The sequence below is a fragment of the Halichoerus grypus genome, chromosome 11 (genome assembly GCF_964656455.1).
Source record: "Halichoerus grypus chromosome 11, mHalGry1.hap1.1, whole genome shotgun sequence".
NCBI lineage: Eukaryota > Metazoa > Chordata > Mammalia > Carnivora > Phocidae > Halichoerus > Halichoerus grypus.
The window spans coordinates 106,848,483-106,868,783 of NC_135722.1; the positions used below are offsets into that span (position 1 = coordinate 106,848,483).

General features: G+C 39.6%; 1 protein-coding gene across 2 annotated transcripts in view; it reads left to right on the forward strand.

Moving 5' to 3' along the window:
- CWF19L2 (CWF19 like cell cycle control factor 2) overlaps positions 1 to 20,301 on the forward strand; it is a 119,956-nt gene that overhangs the window by 81,289 nt on the left and 18,366 nt on the right. For both annotated transcript variants that reach the window (XM_078059064.1, XM_036067852.2), the window contains exon 14: positions 16,217 to 16,429. In XM_078059064.1, the coding sequence (XP_077915190.1) occupies positions 16,217 to 16,429 (213 nt within the window). The remainder of the gene's footprint in view (positions 1 to 16,216; positions 16,430 to 20,301) is intronic.

Genomic DNA, 20,301 nt, shown 5'->3' on the forward strand with positions numbered 1-20,301 from the left:
TTGCTCTTTCTTAAAATACATCCTATTGACTCCAACATTCTTTAAATATAAACTTTTCCATTTAAAATCTAAGACGTCAGTGTTTCCTTGGCAACATAAACTTAGGCACATCTTCATGAGATCTCTGTACATCTTTCCTCATTAATTTTGTTAGCACTGTGGGCAGTAATTTTATCCTTTTTATTCTGATAGTGTATTAAAAATGGACTGGAGGGGAAGGAAATGGAAGGTACACGAGAAGAGAACAGAGACAGACTCAGTAATTAGGGTTTTACCTTATATTGTAAGAAAACAAAATGATTTTATTGTCTAATAGAAGATGCTTGTGTTTCTATTGATAATTTTATTTTTTTCTGAATTTGTGACATTGCAGGCTTGATACCTTTTTGATGGAGGTGGTCTTAAAATATAAAGTACATATTTCCATAATATACAGTAGAACTTAAAATCCTTCTTAAAAGATGTTCAGTAAGCTGTAATAGTAATAATGAATCTTGAGAACTAGGTGACAGCTTTGTTAAAGGCCTGATCAGAAGAAGGTGAGGAATGTCTGGATGGCCGCCTCATCGCAGGACCTGTTGTTTTGTGCTGGGGTAGCTGCTTCCATCCTCTTAGACTTTAATTGATATGGGGTGAAAGTCGCTTTGCACAAGGCTAATCCAGGAGTGTGAAATGATGTATATCGTCCTGTGACATCCTCTACAGAAAATTTGGAATTTGGGCATCATGAAATGGTAGAAGTGATATTTTGTTTTGGTATGTAACTGAATAAATTTTGACGTACATAGTTTGTGCATTTTTCTGAAAGATGTAGGGTTGAATCCAGTCCATGCTGCTTAACAAAATTGGTCTGTTTTGTTTTGTTTTCTGGGTGGGAACACCAAAGAAGTAATTTATTCGGCTTTCTTTGGTTCAAGTCCCATTTCTTTTTTTAATAGTAAAATATACATAACATAAAATTCAACACTGTAGCCATTTCAGGTGTACAATTCAGTGACATTAAATACATTCACACTGTTGCAGACACATCACCACCATCCATTTCCAGAACTTCTCCATCATCCTAAGCAGAAGCCCTGTACCCGTGAGACTAACTCCCTTTCCCACACCTGTGTCTCCATCAGCCCCTGGTGACCTCTGTTCTGTTTCTGTCTCTATCGATGTGCCTGTTCTAGGTACCTCGTATGACTGGAATCACACACTCTTCTTCCTTTTGTGTCTGGCTTACTTTGCTTAGCATAATGTTTTAAAGGTTTGTCCATGTTGTAGCTTGTATCAGAATTCCATTCCTTGTTAAGGCTGGAATGGAATTCCATTGTATGTACAGACCACTTTAAAAAGGAAATCTCTTCCGGGTGCCTGGGTGGCTCAGGCGGTTAAGCGTCAGCCTTCACCTCAGGTCATGATCCCGGGGTCCTGGATCGATCCCCGCATAGTGGCAAGTCTGCTTCCCCCCGCCCCTCCCCCTGCTTGTGCTCTCTCATTTTCTCAAATAAGTAATAAATAAAACCTTCTAAAAAATGAAAAAAGAAAAAACTGTTCATCTGTTGGTGCATATCTGGGTGGTTTCCACCTTTTGGCTAGTGTGAGTAATGCAGCTATGAACATGTGTACAAGTATCTTTTGAGTCCCTGCTTTCAGTTCTTCCGGGGATATATCTGGATGTGGAGTTGCTGGACCATATGTTAACTCTTCGTCAGACTTTCTGAGGAACCACCAAACTGTTGTCCATAGCGGCTACACCATTTTACATTCCCAGCAGCGGTGCACAAGGGCTCCAGTTTCTCCACATTCTCACCTATTATTTTCTGTCTTTTTGTTGTTGTTGTTCATTTGTTTTTTAGTAGCAGCCATCCCAGTGGGTGTGAGGTGGTATCTCGTTGTGGTCAGGTCCTAGTTTGACCATGGTGAGATTTTATGATACCTGTAGGCAGTCCTCCCAGATTTTGACCTATTAACTTCAAATTGTTGGCCATTGGGTATACTGGGTCAGTACTTTATCCATTAAATAGAGTCTAAAATTATATGAAATTTATATTTCATCAGTTAATTTATCTTTTTCCAATGAATCTGAGGGGCTGGAGTTTGAAGGGTAATTTCGCAGTTTTGATCAAAATTTTGATTACAGATTTGTCATAAAACTTGAAATGCCTTGTAAGAATTAGACTGTAGTCTGTTTCTTGTTGATAATCTGCATCCTAATGCAATCCTAATTAAATAGATTTGTTGCAAACCATTGTTTTTACATGTTGCTAAAAAAAGCTTTTAGTTTTTAGTTTTGATGGAATTTTTCTGAGTATCTGATTTTTTTATAAGATGCTATTTTTTATAGTTTAGGTTTTTTTTTTCTAAAACATCAAAATAGCAAAGCAAACTAGTTTTCATGGTTAGAAACATTTAACATTTTTATACACTTAGTATTTAGTTGATTAATTCACTAACATCTTCAGTTTCTAGGCTTGACTTTGGAAACTATTTGCTTGATTAAATAGAATCTAAGTAATAATCCCATTTAACTCCCAATTCATGTGGACAGTGGTTACCGTTAATGAATCCAGAAGAACTTCTCTTGCTGCAGTGATGTAATCGTGATCCCTCTGGCCCAGGGTTTCTCAGCCTCGCTGGCACTGTTGACATTTTGGGTTGGCTAACTGTTGTGGGAGGACTGTCTCTTGTAGAATGTTGAGCAGCATCCCTGACCTCTACCTAGTAGATTCCAGTAGCATCCACACCCACCCCGTGTTTGGACAATCAAAAATGTCTCCAGACATTGCCACATGTCCCCCAGTGAGAAGGTCGTCCCCAGTTGAGAGCCCTGCTCTGGGAGAATCTGGGAGGGAATAACAGTAATCACTATTTTGTGAGGACCTGCTCTGTGTTAGGCCCTCTGCATTCAGTGATGCTTGGAATTATCTGACAGCATTGGCATTATTAACCCCTTCTAGTAAACAAAAACTGATGCTCCAGGGATACTCCATAGCTTGCTTATGAGCACATATCCCTTTCCTAAACCCGGTTCATTTTTTCCTCTTTATCAGTACATAGTACCACTATCTATCGCCTAGGTCAGAAAGCGAGGAGTCATCAGCAATACCTCCGCTTCCCTCATTTTCCACATCAGATCTGTTACCAGTCTTGTTCTCCCCTCAGTCCTAATGAGTCTCCTTCTCTGCAGTCCCAGTGATGCTACGATCATTTCTACTGGGTCTGTGAAAATAGCCTCGTAACTGGATTGCTGGCATTCCTTCTAATCTTCTTCCATTTCTTTTTAAATTTTACCTCATGGAAGCCACAGTGATTTTTTTCCCAAGTGTATGTCTGATCCTCTGGCCTCGATGTGAAAGCATTTCGGGTGGCTTTTGGTTGCTGTTAGATTCTTTAACGGGGTCTAACAAGACCTTGTATGGTCTGGTCTCTGCCTCTCCTGCCTCATCTCAAGTCTTGCTCTCTCTCACTTTGCTTCCTCTGTTGCAGCTGTTGCTGACTTCTATCCAGTCCCAACAGTGTGCTGTGCTTTCTCCCGCCTCCTGCTCGTGGCCCATGTTTCCTTTGCTCTGCTTTGCTACCTTCCCCCCTTCTGCCCATTTGACTCTTCCTGTTCGTACGTTTCTCATTATTCTTTCAAGGAAGCCTTTTTCACCTCTGTGATTGTGTCAGCCCCTCTGTTGGGATCTCAGATTGCCGTCACGACTCTAATTTGACTTTTTTATTGAACATTCCTTTAGTTAATGTCTGTCTTTCCCATATTATTCCATGTTATTGGGATCATGTTTGCTTTTGCTTACTTTTGTATCTTAACTATTATAATTTTTAGTACATGATTATAGCATCCAATAAATATTTATTGTCTAGAATCACATACCATACTTGAGGCTTGAAATTAAGTGCCAAAATCTCTTTACCACCACTATCCTAAGTTGCATAGAAAATTCATATATTTTCTGTTCTCAGAGATTAATGCCTGTTGTTTTGATCTTGCAACAATATTATTTTAAAAACAAGCACAGTCTTTCATCTCTTAACATTGCTGGCCTATTTATCATCAACCTTCTCCACTTTGTTCTGGTAGAGACCACATCTGAAAAAATCTCGTAGTGGGCCCAACACTGAGCCACAGAGAAATTGTTGTTTAGGTTCTGTCAGGGAAGAGCTGTGGTCACAGGACAGTCAAATGCTGGGACAGGTTTCCTGGAATGTGTCGCTAATTTGTAGTACCCAGGATCAAGAATTTAATATATATGTTTTTAAATTTCAAAAATAGAGACGATATTTTTGGAAGCTCACATGCTTAAAAGATAATATGATGAGAATATAACTATTAAGTTGACTGAATAAAAATAACAAAGTTTTAATGGCATCTCCTAAAAAAATAAACATGTCTGTAATCCATGCCTTAATTTGAATATCAAATACCTAGAATTACACATAAGCCTATGCCATATTGGAGAATAATCTTGAGTTCTGCCTGTAATTCCTACCATTGTTCCTCTTCCAACAAAGACTTTAAGGGAGAGATCAGGATGTTTATACCTCCTGGCATAAAATGCATGACCTAATAGAGCTGTAGGTGGAAACACTGGAAAAGTAAAGTAAAAATTATGCACTGTGGATATCGTAAAAAAGAAAAAAAGAATAAACCTTGTTGAATAGTCTTCTTAAAGGTGTTTTACAGACTAGAGTGAAACAAAGCACATTTCCTGTGCTTCTCAGTAGTTTAATATTAAATTATCTGTATAGCAAAAGAAGGATGACAAGGTTTAATTAAAATGTTCCTTGATATTTTAGACATGGAAATATTTTAATGAAAAATGCTGCCAGTTGTTTGTCAAAGCTAACATTAAAGTTTATTTTTATTAGATAGTAAGAGAATGTGGAATTAAAAACTGTCCTGGATTTTGGTTATTGATAGGTCAAATCTCTAATGCTTCTTATGGCAACAGAAATATCTACTTTAATTTTCAGTGTTTAAGATGAGGTTTTCTTAACAGCATGAGTGATTTCTTCTCTTTCCTTAGGGCATGATAATTTGTGTGTATGTTTATTTTCTTCCTCCAAGAAAAAACAATCACTTAAGAGTGACTCATTCTTGTCCCACAAAAACTTCAATCTCTAATAAGTTAGCTTTAATTCTCAGAATTAAGGAATAAAGACAACAAGTCAGAAATCAAGGTAAAGACTTAAATCATCTGGGAGTGAATGATTTATTGTTTTACTTCATCAGATTTTAATGTGGTTTAATGGAATTCCATTGGTTTTTCTAGTCTTGGTCTTTTTTTTTTTTTTCTAAGAGGCTTTGTTAGATAAACTATGATCCATTCTGCTTATCTGTTTAGCTGCTGACTTCTAGTGTTGCAGTGGTACCTGATTTAACAGGAGAGCAGTTTTTAGAAATAGAGTTTGTCAGCTGAGTTGCTATAGTAGGATGTATTTCATTTGAGATTTTTCTCTCAACTGAAACTGGATGATTCCATCATCAGTAGGCAGTGCATCAAAAGAGTGTTGACTTTTTGTGTATGTACATGACAGTTATATGAATAACTGAAACATGAGGGTACTTCTAGTCATTTCATAAAGTTAAGACTTTAAGATTAGTGTTCTTTTCAATAAACTAGGTGATAATAATATTGGTTCTTTATGAACTAAGAGGGTTTTAATTGTGAAAGAGGTAGGTAATGTGGTACTTCACATAGGACGAATGAATATATATGGTGAAGACCGAAATCACATTCAGTTATGTTGTCTTTTTAAAAAAAAAAAATTTTATTTATTTGTGAGAGAGAGCGAGAGAGAGCACGAGCGGGGGGAGGGGCAGAGGGAGAGGGAGAGAATCTCAAGCCGACTCCCCGCTGATCTGCAATCCCTGGACCCTGAGATCATGACCTGAGCTGAAGCTGGATCCTTAACAGACTGAGCCACCCAGGGGCCCTTATGTTGTTTTTCTTAATGCATCATTTGTTCTTTTTTTTGCCTTTACCAGTTAGCTTTAGTTTCACTTTGAAAAATAATTCCTTGTTAGTCTTTTGGTTTTAAATGACCTTAAATTAATTTTGAAGATGTGTAGAATCGGGATCCTTATTTTCTTCTTGTAACAAATTATTGTGACTATTTTAGATTCCTAATAACGCAATGTATGAATGGTAATTGGTAGTAGAAAAAACAGGATTCAGAAAGTTTCTTCCAGCTAGGATGTCATTTATCAGAGAATATGAGACAAGCATATGAATCCTTTTTTCTGTGATTTGTCATTGGTTTTAAAAGGCATTTTGTGTCTCTTCTCTTGATGCTAATTAGATGTTTATAGATTATAGGCTAGCTTTTTTTATTTTTACTCTAAATTTAACAACCATTTATTGATTACCTAGAGAAGGTGTCTCTGGAGTCCCACTTTTGTATTATATATAATTCTAATGTTCTTGGTTATCCAGTTTTAGACCAGGAGTATAATAAAAGCAGCGAATTAGAAGTGAGGAAACAGACTACCATTAGAAGAAATGCTCATAGCAATGAGAACTGACAGCTAGTTTAATATAGAGAGCAAAGAATGAGATGGAAAAATGGAGAGAAATAACTAAAAAATCATGGACGTCTTGGTTGATGTAGCTAGCCGAGAAGCAAGCAGCCCTCCAGAGGGCTATTCGTGAATTATGATACATTATATTAACTGTCCCAGTAATTGTCCTGTATTATCAGGAAAAGATTAAATTAAGTTCCATATATTATGTTTTAAAAGGCAGGAAAATTTATAATACTCTTTGGGAAATTTCCTTTCAAAATGACTGCAATAAGAAATGTTTTTATACTTAAATGGAAAACCCTTAACTGATTGGAAATTAGGTGTTCAGAAAAACTTATTCTACCAGTTTATATTAATGGTTGTATTCTAAACCTCAGTCATAATGTGACATCGCTCACATTATTATCAACCATTAATCACTCTCTAATAAAATCCTGACTTCTTTATTTTCTTCCCTTGACAATTCATTTAAGAGGTTTAGCTTTGACTCTGATGGAAGGTGATAGGTGTTCCAAAGGAACGTTTAAAAGAGAAGAAGCTTTGGCATGCTCAAATACTTACATTCTGATTTGGAAGAGTTGTTGGAAAGGGTAAGAAAAAGACTAATGTGAGGGAGGGGAGGAAGAAGCCACGAGTGCCACGGTTAAGCAGACTGCAGAGCCTGCCTATCCGGAGTATGTGAAATGGGCTTGGGGTCCAGTGCGTGGACGGCAGGGCTGGTTTATGTGGAAGCACATGTGCCCTCCCGGTGTAGCAGGACGGAAGAAGTACCGGCCAGGCATTTGCTTGGAGGGTTTGTAGGTTTCGTGGTAGGAAGATGAGCAAGTTCTTGTCTGATTTTTGAGGTCATCTGCTGAGAGTGAAGAGGAAAATTGATGGCGTGTCCAAGGCTTGATGGTGATCTTCTGAAATAGTCACGGTGGGAAATGGAGGTTTTAAAAATTTTGTTGACGAGCCAGTTCAGCTTATGAGTTCATAGTGAAGCCAATTGCAAAATCTAATGACTTTTCTATAACATGACAGCCAGAGGGTAAGACCAGAGAAGGAAGATGGTTGATTACATTCAGATTGGACTATACTAAAATAATACTGTTGGATTTGGTCATTAGAGAAAGTGGACTGAGCAGAAAAGGAGTAGTTTTATTTTATTATTACATTAACTTTCAACTACCATATTACACATTTGACATTTGAAATGTCTGAATTTCATATACTGTTACATACTGTTTTTGCACAGTGGTTAATATTCAAAAAAATAATATTCTTGGAACATTCTAGAAGAAATGTATAAGCAGAGCCTCTGAACAAAAGCAGCCTGTTATTGCTATTTATAGAAGGTTAAATCTGTATCAGTCACTTTTCAGTCAGAGAAACAGAACTAATAAAAGGCACACAGACACAGGCTTCTTACAGGGATTGAATTTACGCAGTTGTGGGAGCTCAGTGAGCGGTCTTTTTAAGGCTGTGTGTTTGCGTCTTTAAGTCCAGAGGCAGGCACTTGGGAAGGGAAAAGCAATGTAAAGAGAGGGGGAGCAAGAACAAGCTGGAACCGAGCTGGAGCTCTCAGGATGGACGGGAAACACATGTCCATTCCTGTTGCCTCTGACCTTGGTAGTGTGGCTGTCCTCTGGACCAGGCCAGGAGCTAAATCCCCACATCTGACCCAGAGCTCGGAGAAGCCGAGAGAAGATGGAGTGGTTGGGGGTGGGGGGCAGTTGCAGACCCGGCTACTGTGCTCTGTAAGAGGAAAGCGGACAGTGTAGGCTCTAAAAGGGCGTGACTTCATGTCTCCTGTAAGAATTTCTCCCTTCGCCCACCCTCACCAGAAACACGCAGAAAAGGGAAGTCTGGTAAATGTCTGTCAGAGTAGTCGGATTGACAGTAACCACAACCCGGGTGTTTTTACCTTGGCACGTCTCCTTAAAACATATTTAATTTCCAAAGAAAATAACAAAGAAGTCATGCTTCTAACATAACACAGCTGTCCCACTTACAACCAAAAACATGCTAACCCTTTCCCCAGAGAGAATACAGCTACTTTTAACGTTGATGGTAGATGGTAAAGAGATGAGAGAGGGAAAGAGAAGAAACAGTTCTGGCTAATATTTAAATGTATATTCACATACGTATTCGTATCAAAGTAGTGCAGAGGTATTGTAACTGTCGTGAAACTGGTTCTGTGGCCTTAGCTGGCATTTGTAGCTGCTGTCCTTGCTGCCCGCTCCATGTGCCTTTTGCCCACAGCAGCACTCTAGCTGCTGCTCATGGTTCCTTGCCTGGTGGGGTGGACCCGAACCTTCGGTTACTAGTGGTCCTTCCTTAATTGGAGTTGTTGTCGTTTATCACTGACTTTAGTCCTAGGCCATGAGAATACTAAGAGGTGCCCTAAAAGGTCTCCCACATTCCAGTTGCACGTCCCCTTGCCTGCGTTAGGTAGCACCAGCCCCGTGTGCCCTAGTCAGAATCAGCCGCTCCAGCCAGCGTAGGGACCCCCTTCTTTGCCTTCTGCTTTAGTTAAAGGACTGAGGAGTCAGAGCAGTCCGGTGGCCGTCTCCGTGTCAAGTGCAGTGAGTCATTGTTGTGTCCCTTGGAAGAAGGATTCCTCCCTTCAGGACTAAGACCTGTACACCAGTAGGGCCTAAAGTCACAGGGATGGGACGCAGAAGCTTTGCTAGTGTATCAAACGCAGTAATAATGAGATGGGTCACTGCTATTTTCCCCTAGCTTCCTAGACCTGTGAATCCTGCCAATGGGAGAGAGAGTGTCCCAGTTTGGATGTTGATTTAGAGCCCACGGTTTATCCTGAAGGACATTGCCCTAGCCCCAGCGGGTGGCACCCAGCATTTCTCATTAAGTCTAGAAAAGGCCAGCTTACTGTTCCGGTCAGCTAGCTGCCTCAGGATGATGGGGAACATGATAAATTAAATGGGGCTGGACCATTGCCTGGTGGTCGTCATTGCATGATGAGTGCAGTGGGCCTGGACCTGTGAATTCAATGGGCACGGACCCATGGCCACGTTGTATTTGCTGTGAAATTGCTTCCTTGGTCAGAGGAATGCGTGTGATACCTTGATGACAGAAGTCCAGAGATGGTGGTTTTGGCAAAAGTATTGCATGCAAGGAAGGAAATCCATCCATATCCAGGGTAGGTGTCTATTCCAGTCAGAACAGGGTGCTTCTCCTTCCGTGACGGAAGCAGTCCGTGTACCCAGCCTGTCCCCAGAGAGCTGGCTGATCCTCGTAAGGAGTGCTGCTATATCAGGGGCTCAGTGTGGTCTCTCTTGTTGGCAGTTGGGTATTCAGCAATGGCTACAGCCAGATCAGCTTTGATAAGTGGAAGATCATGTGGCTGAGCCCCAACATAATTTCTGTCCCCACCTGGCCACCCTGTTCCTAACCTCATTTGGACAAAGGTAGCAGGGCTAGTGCCGTAAGTGTTTCACCAGCACCACAAATGTCTTCGTGCTCTGTATCAGTTTGGAGAGATCCGTCCACATATCTCTTCCCCAGACCTCCTAGCTGCTAATTCTCTGATTGTGTTCTGTCCAAGTCCCTGACCATCCAACCAAACCATTAGCCATTGTTCACGAATCAGTTTAGACCTGTAGCTCTGGCCGCCTCTCCTTCCAGGCAAAACGAACAACAGGTGCACTGCTCAGAATTCTTACTGGGAGGATTTCCTTCCACCGCTGTCCTTCTGGGTCATCCCAGTGTGGAGCCCGGGTCCTGCAGCCGTGCGCTTGTGGCTGGGGCCTATGTACCACGCAGAACCATATGTTTACTTTAAACATGTGAATGTATGACCTACATGTAAATTTTTATAGTTTTTTTGTTTGTTTGTTTGTTTGAGATCTAGGATCTGACCAGGGTTTATACGTTGTATTTGGTTATTGTGTCTCCAGAGTGTTAGACTCCCCAAGACTACCCGCACTTCTGACACCAGCTGCAAGTTCAGGGATCCCTAAGGCCACCCTTGGGGAGTTCACCAAAAGCTGTTACACTCACAGTTAAGGTTTATTACAGTGCAGAAATACAGATATAAAGTCAGCCAAGGGAAGAGGCGCATGGCACTGAGCCTAGGAGGTTCCAAGCGTGAAGTTTCCATTTGTCCTCTCCCGGTGAGTGGTGGACAGCACTCACTTCTCCCAGCAGTGATGTGTGAAAGATACTCAGAGTATTGCCAACTAGGGAAGCTCACCCGAGCTTTAGCGTGCAGGGTTTTTGTTGGGGTTTGGTCCTATAGAAATGGTTTATTGCCTGTGAGGATGACCCGAGGTGGAGCTGATGCCGTGTGGGCCAAGCCTGCACCATAAATCACATCGTTAGCATAGACTCTGTGGTGTGACCCAGGGCCCCCAGGTCAACAGAGCCACTCTTAACAGGCAGGACATTCCAGGGGTTTCAAGATTTCCTTCTAAGGGCAGAAGGCAAGGGCCAGACCTTTCTTTGGGCAATGTTAATTTTTTATTTAACAACTTTCTTGAGATATGATTCATGTGGCCTACAATTCACCCATTTAAAGTAAACAATTCAGTGGTTTTTAGCATATTTACAGACATGTGTAACCATCGCCACAGTCAATTTTAGAACATTCTTATCATCTCACGAAGGAACCCCATAGCCTTTAGCTGTCACCCACTAACCCTTTCAGCCCCCTTCCATCCCCACCCTGAACAGCCACAGATCTATTTTCTGTCTCTGCAGATTTCCCGGATTTGGATATTTCATGTATAGTATCGTGATTTTCTGTGACTGGTGTCTTGCACGTGGCGTGATGTTTTTACAGTCCCTGTTGTAGCAGGTGGGAGCGCTTCCTTTCTGTTTTGTAGCCTCCTGATACTCTGTTGGACAGATTTTACACATGCTGTCTATCTGTTCATCAGTCGATGGCCATTTGGACTGTGTCTATCTTTTGGCTGTTATGAATAATAATGCTGCTATAAAGATTTATGTAAAGTTTTTGTTAGACATATGTTTTCATTTCTCTTAGGTATATATGTGGAAGTGGGATTATCGGGTCGTACGGTTATCCATATGTTTAATTGTTTAATTATTAGTTTATATTTGTTTGAGGAACTACCAGACTGTTTTCCAAAGAAACTGTACCATCTCACATTCCCACCAACAGTGTGTGAAGGTTCTGATTTCTCCGCATCCTTGCCAACACTTGTTAGTATCTGACTCTTGGATTCCAGCCGTCTCGTGAGCCTCAAGCGGTAACTTCATTGTAGTTTTGATTTGCATTTTCCTGTGCTGATCGGCCATTAGTGCACCTTCCTTGGGGAAATGTCTGCTCAGAACCTTTGCCTAATTTTGGATCAGGTTGCTCGGTTTTTGTTTTTCTGTTTTTTTGCTATTGTTGAGTTGTAGAAGTTCTTCATATATTTTGGATATATATTTTGGATATACGATTTGCAAAGATTTCCTCCTATTCTCTGCGCTGCCTTTTCACTTTGTTGACGGTGTCCCTTGGTGCAGCAGTTCTTATAAGTTTGATCAAGTCCAGCTTATCTGTTTTTTCTTTGTTGCCTGTGCTTTTGTTGTCATAACCAAGAAATCATTACCAAATTTAATGTTAGGAAGCTTTTCCTCTATGATTTTTTCCCAAGAGTTTTAGAGTTTTAGTTCTTAAGTTTAGGTCTGTGACCTGTTTTGAGTTAATTTTTATATATGGTATAAATTAAGGGTCCAACTTTTTTTTTTTTTGGCGTGTGAATATCCAGTTTTCCCGACACCATTTGTTTAAGAGACTGTCATTTCCCCTTTCAATGGTCTTGGCACCCTTGATGAGAATATTTTGAGCATATATGAGAGGGCTTATTTCTAGGCTCTCTCTTCTATTCCATTGGTCTGTTACACCGTTTTGGTTGCTGTAGCTTTGCAGTAAGTGTTAAAATCAAGAAGTGTGAGACCTCTACCTTTGTTCATTTTCAGGATTATTTTGTCTCTTTGTAGTCCCTTGAGGTCCATCCCATATGAATTTTAAGATGGGTTTTTCTATTTTTGCAGAAAACATTATTGGGATTTTGATAGGCTTTGTGTTGAATCTATAGATCGCTTTTGGTGATCTTTGCTCCTTTCTTTGATGTTTTTTAATGTCATAATTATTTTATCACATTTTTCTGACTTGTTTGAAAAAGAGATTTTCAGAGTTTTAAAATATGATGTATGAACTCCAGCTTATACCATCCCATCAGCTTTCTTTAGGAGTCTGTCTAAATGATGAGAGTCTTATTTTCATACCCCTCTTTTCTTTCTTCACCTCCTTTCCGCCAGCAAATGTTTTGCTTTTCCACTTCGTAGACTCAATTCTCCACTTTCTGTTAACATTCTGTCCATTGAAAATTTTTTGTTGTCAAGTATAGGAAGGTGGTGGCGTGAAGGTCACAGAAGATGTGTACACGATTTATAAATTAAAAGCATTTTGGATCAAAGCCCAAATAGAAGATAATGGGAAAAATTCAAATAATTAGAGGGCATAGGAGGGAATTGTAGTTATGTTGAAAATTCAATTTTGTATTGTGTTGAAGAATTATGCAGATTTAAGAGACAAGACTGTACTCTATTTAATTCAAAACTATGAATAAATCAGAGAAGTTTGGCAACATCCATGGAGCATAGATTTAAAGAACAGAAGTACTGTCTTCCAAATACAAAGGATTTGATTTGAATTGAACATATTCCCTGATCACTTATGATAAGTCAATCAGAGAAAGACATGGTTTTTTTTTTTTTTTAAGATTTTATTTATTTATTTGAGAGAGAGAGAGAGCACGAGCAGGGGGAGGGGCAGAGGGAGAGAGAGAAGCAGACTCTCCGCTGAGCAGGGAGCCCATTGTGGGACTCGGGGTCATGACCTGAGCCGAAGGCAGACGCTTAATTGACTGAGCCACCCAGGTGCCCCATGAGCTGGTTTTTAATAACGGTGCTTTATAGCAATATATCATATGTGGCACAGGTACATGTGGAAGTATGTATTCTGCTCCTACTAATACACGTCAGCAGAGAGAAGGACCTACTCGATGTCTGTGTTCTCTCTGATGAGTACCTTCACTCAGTTGGGTGTATTTATTCTAGGTGAAATTTAAGGTCTCTTCTCATTCTCTGTGCTGCTTCATAGACTATATTTAAAATATACCCTTTCTGTCTTTTAAAGATGGATTTCTTAAGTGAGAGAGGCTCACTGTATGTCATACACTCTTCATTTTTACAGTCAGATAACCTGTGTTGGATTCCTGCTTCTGTCTCTTACTAGCTGTGTGATTTTGATGAAGTTTTTAGTCTCTCTTAAGCCTCGTTTTTTAAATCTTACAAGTGAGGATGACAGTTCCTATGTTGTAGGGATGTTTGGATGAGACAGTACTTAAGGTTTCTGTTAGTACCTAGCACATGGTTGGTCACTCTGAAAATAATTAGTGACTAGTTCTGATATTTTTCAAAATGTAATATCTTGTAGTTGAGATCAAGGTCTGAAGTTAAAATAATTGTAAATCAGGGCAGTTCACATAAATGAACCTGTAGGAATAGAGAGATATATGCAAGGATTAATATGGAGAAAAAGTAGAAGATAAAAAATAAATTCTAGTATAGACAAGGAAGCTAATGTGCTCGGAGAGACTCCTCACTACTAATAATTCATACCTAGTTTCTAATTTTTACCTGGTTCTATCAATAATGACATTTTAGAAATCTTGTTTACATTCTATTTTATTTTATTTATTTATTTTTTAGCTTTCTTAAGGTGGTGTTGCTATTATTGATTTGAGGCCTTTCTTGTTTTCTGATATAGGTGTTTGGTGCTGCCGTTCTCCCTCCCAGTACTGCTTTAGCAACAGCCCACAGATTCACCTGTATTTTATTGCACTTCAAAATACTTTCTGATTTTCTTATTTATTTGATAGATACATGGGTTATTTGGAACTGGGCTATTTAATTTCCAAATACTTGGCAATTTTCCATATGTGTTTCTGCTGGGATTTCTAATTTAATTCCGTTGTGCTCAGTGCATATACTTTATGTTACCTGAATCCTTTTAAATTTATTAGGACTTGCGTTATGACCATGAATGTCATCTCTTGGTAAATGTTCTCTCTGCACTTGAGAAGAATGTGTATTCTGTTGATGTTGGAGAGACTTTCTGTCAGTGTCAGGGTTCAAACTGGTTCATAGGTTGTTCAGGTCTTCAATATGCCTATTGATTTTCTCCTTGTTCTATCAATTATTGAAAGAGGGGTATTTAAATCTCTGGCTCCATTTGTGGATTTGTGTTTTTCTTCTGCAGGTCTATCAGGTTTTTGCTTCATATATTTTGAAACTCAGTAATTAGGTGTATAAATTTCAATATTGTTATGTCCTCTTGATGGTGTAACCCTTTTATCATTGTGAAATGACCTTTTATCTCCTTCAATATTCTTTGCTTTGAATTCTACTTTTTCTGACATAAATTCAGCCATTCTAGCTCTTTTCAAATCTTTCTATATGTCTGATAAAATCCAAGCATCTTGCTATTGCTTTGTATTTGATGATAAAAAAGACAGTTCTCTTTTGGTACTTAGTAGACTTAATAGTACTTAGAACTTAGTCTAATGGAAGAAAAACCCAGTTAATGAGAAGTTATGATAAAGTGTGGTCATCATGAAACTGATGGGAGTACAGTACCAGTGGATCTTGGAAGATCCAGGAAAGTTCTTTTTTGGAGGTAACAACTAAATCGAAGCCTCAGATTGAAAAAGGAGTGGGAGTAGATTGGCACAGCTGGGGGCAGAATTGGTCAGAGAGCAGTGTGTTGTGAAGCCTGAAGGTAGCAGTGTTTTGGGGGACTGAAAACAGGATGATGACCAGCGCCTAAAGTTAGGGATGTAATCACATGTGACCAGAAAGGTCACCAATGCCAGATTGTGAAGATTGTAATAGTAATGGTGGCTCAACTTTTGTGAGTCCTTCCTGTGTGCCAGGCATGTGTTGTGAGGATTAAGCGAGATAACCTATTAGGTAGATAGTATTGTTACAACCATTGTGAGATGAGGAAATGAAGTGTGCAGGGAGCATGGAGAGCTTAAATAACTTGCCCAAGGCTAAGACAGACAGGAGCTAGAACTTCACCACAGTCACTCCGACTCTATAGAGAGTCCCAGCTTTTAACCATTATGCTTGTCTGTTTCTATGATTTTGAAGGCAAAACAGAGCCTGAACTTGATCCTGTTCACAATGTGGAGTTCTCTGAGGACATAAATAAAATAAGTAAATAAAATTTGTGTTTTAAAAGCATCACCCTGGCTACAGTTGATGTTTGGGGAGGTGCGGAGAAGCCGCCCGGAGATAGAGTTGAAAAATGTTTATGTTCTCTATGAAGCATATGCTGATTTTAAAATGAAAGAAGTTCTTAACTTCTCCGTAGTTCAATTTCCTCATCTAGTAAATGGAAACGATAATGGTCTCATTCTCGCGGGGAAGTATAAAACAATCACACTGCATAAAATTTTACGTGGTAGATACACGGTAAACTGGAGCTGGGATGATGATGATGTTGATGAGGATTGATTGACCTTGAAAATCAAGCTTAAATTTTTAATCATGTTTTTCTTCTTTTTTTTTTAATTTAAAAGTTTTACTGTAGAACTTACAGATAGGACTTCAGTAGCTACAGTACAATAAAATATTAACCACTGCCTTCTCCCCACTACTGTTATTTTGGTTTTTCAGTTTATGGGAAAAACAGATGGAGACTATTACACTCTCGATGACCTGTTTGTCTCCAAAGCAGCTGAGAAAGAACGTTCTGGTGAAGAGGAAGAGAACCAGAGGAGGAAAGCAATTGCCGAGCACCAGAGTCTGGCTGCACAAATGGAAAGATGTCTGTATTGTTTGGACAGCTCTCAGTTTCCCAAGCACCTCATTGTTGCCATAGGTGTTAAGGTAAGAAATAGAACATTTATTGCCCTGAGGAAGTGATGTAGTGCTTTGTGCAGATTTGCCTCTTTCTTGAGACGCTTAGAGGATTCCAGTCTGTCTTTTCTTATTCTGTGTTTCAAATATTTTTCTTTTCTAACTTCCCATGATTCTTAGAATCTTTTTTAGAGCGAGTGTAAATATTTAGGTGACATGAAGCTCACATTTTGTGTGATTCTGCCTGTTAGAGAAGCAAAATTGGCAAGTGCTTGAGGCTCTGAACTCTGGAGCCGGCCCAGCTGGACTCGGCTTCTGGCTCTGCCCTTCACCAGCTCTGTGACCTTATTTCCATGGTCGGCACTTGATACTTAGTATTAAAATCACTTCAGAAATACTCAGGCTAAAGTGGTTTCTGCTTCTTTCCTTACTTTCTCAAAGAACCTATTTGTTTCTTCATAGAATATCTCATTATTCGAAAAATTTTACTGTATTTTACTCACTTATTGAGTCCCTCTCCTAATAGTCTGTAAGTTCTATGAAGAACAAAAAGTAAGTCTTAGTCATCATTGTACACTAAGCATGTAGCCCGTTGTTTACCAAACATATATCCCATTGTATATCAAGAATATGTGTTTGTAGTCACTTCAAGAAATATTTGGCGACTTACACTTAAATATAAGAAAATAATTATTGTGTACCTGATACATACGAGACCCTTATTAGTAACTGGGGAAAAGTAGACTCAGATGTACTTTTGGAGCTTGTGTTGTAGTAAAATAGGGCAGAAAATAAAGTAATAATTGTCCTAACTGAAGAAAAGTGTTGTCCTAAAGCAAATAAAGCGTGGAAATGGGATAAAATGATGGGACTTTTTTTTTTTTTTTTTAAAGATTTTATTTATTTATTTGACAGAGAGAGACACAGCGAGAGAGGGAACACAAGCAGGGGGAGTGGGAGAGGGAGAAGCAGGCTTCCTGCTGAGCAGGGAGCCCACTGTGGGGCTCGATCCCAGGACCCTGGGATCCTGACCTGAGCTGAAGGCAGATGCTTAACAACTGAGCCACCCAGGCGCCCCTTAAATTATTATTTTATTATTTTTATTTAATTTTTTTATTAAAATATTTACTTATTTTAGATAGTGTAGGGGAAGGGGCAGAGGGAGAAGAGAATCTCAAGCAGATGCCACACTGAGTGCGGAGCCTGACGTGAGGCTCGATCCCAGGACCCTGGGATCATGACCTGAGCCGAAGGCAGATGCTTAACGACTGAGCCACCCAGGTGCCCCAAAATGATGGGACTTTTTGAGACAGTGGTCAGAAGGCCCCTTTGAGGAGGTATTTTAGTAAAGCTATGAAAGATAGAAGGAGCAAGCAACATGAAGATCGGAATGACTCCTGTTTCAGGTCCGGGGCATCAGTGAGTGAGGAGCCCTGAGGAGAGCATGCGCTTGGCATTCACCGAGCGGGGAGGCCAGGGTAGCTGGAGTGGAGTGGGAGAGGAAGTTGAATGAATGAGTGCTAGTTCAGGAACTGATAGTTTGGGCACCGTACATACGCGTGTTTATTTATTAATTTGTTTCTCACATACATGTGACATACACCTTATGTATCCAATGAACTGGCTTTGGTGTTTCCATTCCAACTCTAGTCTTTAATATTTGTAGGTTGTTAAGACTGTTGACTTACCAGTTTATATTTTGGTTTCTTTATTTCCTTACCCTTCTTCTGCTGCTTTCTTTCCTTCCAAACTTTACCAAAAAGGTAAATGTAAAACTCCCATTTAAAATTTATTCAATTAAAAAAACCCCCACCATAACCAGTTACTTGTATTAATTTGTCTGAATTATTTTCCAGACTTTTACATAAACAGTAAAATTTTTGTAATTATGACATTATACATATTTCATTCCTCTTCAGTCTGATCCCCATCTTTAAAAAGTGGGGGAACAGATCAAACATAAAGTGACACTTAAATGTTTCCTACGTACTTGAGGGGAAGTTTGGAGTTTTTCCAGTGGGTTCTTCATGTCCCCGGTGCTGGGGACGGGCTGCGTCCAGGGAGGCACACAGGAGCTGAGTGCACGGACCTGCTGTTGGCTTCCTGCTGGGTAGGCTGCTGGGTAGGCTGCATCCCAGCGTGGGCATTTCTCAGTCCACTTGTGAAAGCAGACGGCTGGCCAGTGAACAGACATTTTCTGTTTCTTACAACCTGCCTTTCCCTGTTTTCCTTGGTGGTCCTCTTCTGCAGTGGGGTAACCCATACTTTCCAAGCAGTCTTGTCTAATGGTATTAAATCCTTCTCTTTGCCTGTAACTTCCCAAGAGTTGGCTGATCTGTTTGTTCCCTTGTGGACTTGTCTTTGCACTTTGGTTTCATTTAAAAAACCACTTGAGCCTCTCCTTTCCCCACCTATGCTTTATTGTGCTACCTTTGCTCTAGAAACTACCATCGACATTCAGCCTTTTGTCTTGGAGTATTTTAATGTAGAAATATTGATTAGAAGGAATTTCTTCCGTGTCCTACAATATCTGACTAATGGGTCATTTAATTCATCTGAATAAACAATAACGAATTATTCCTTTTAGTTACTACCTAAGTTAATCATATATGATTTTGAGTTTCTAAGGAATTACTTTGCCATTTAGTTGAAACAACAAATAGTATTTCAAAGCAATTCAGTAATTCTCCATCACCCTGAATTTCTGATACTTAAAATTGATGTCTTCAAAGCAGATATATTAATGAAGCTGTATTAGTACTGATTAGAGTCACAGAGTTAGAAATAAGTTGTGATCATCAGCTGTCCCTCCCTTCTCCCTCCTTTTTTAAAAATAAAAGTCTTCTTCCACCTTGTCTTAACACTGTGCTTTACTTTTTTAAAAATTTTATTTTATTATGTTATGTTAGTCACCATACAGTACATCATTAGTTTTTGATGTAGTGTTCCATGATTCATTGTTTGCGTATAACACCCAGCGCTCCATTCAGTACGTGCCCTCCTTAATACCCATCATCGGGCTAACCCATCCCCCCACACTCCTCCCCTCTAGAACCCTCAGTTTGTTTCTCGGAGTCCATAGTCTCTCATGGTTTGTCTCCCCCTCTGATTACCCCCCCCATTTTTCCATGATTTGTCTCCCCCTCTGATTATCCCCCCCATTTTTCCCTTCCTTCTCCTAATGCCCTTCATGCTATTCCTTATGTTCCACAAATAAGTGAAACCATATGATAATTGACTTTCTCTGCTTGACTTATTTCACTTAGCATAATCTCCTCCAGTCCCATCCATGTTGATGTAAAAGTTGGGTATTCATCCTTTCTGACGGCTGAATAATATTCCATTGTATATATATGGACCACATCTTCTTTATCCATTCATCTGTTGAAGGGCATCTCGGCTCTTTCCACAGTTTGGCTATTGCGGACATTGCTGCTATGAACATTGGGGTGCATATGACCCTTCCTTTCACTGCATCTGTGTCTTTGGGGTAAATACCTAGGAGTGCAATTGCTGAGTCATAGAGTAGCTCTATTTTTAATTTTTTGAGGAACTTCACAGTGTTTTCCAAAGTGGCTGCACCGACTTGCATTCCCACCAACAGTGTAAGAGGGTTCCCCTTTCTCCACAACCTCTCCAGCATTTGTTGCTTCTTGCCTTGTTAATTTTTGCCATTCTATCTGGTGTAAGGTGGTATCTCAGTGTGGTTTTGATTTGAATTTCCCTGATGGCTAATGATAATGAACATTTTTTCATGTGTCTGTTAGCCATTTGTACGTCTTCTTTGGAGAAGTGTCTGTTCCTGTCTTCTGCCCATTCTTTTGACTGGATTATTTGTTTTTTGGGTGTAAGCTTTGTTTTTTAGAATAGTTTTAGATTTACAGAAAAATTAAAAAGACAGT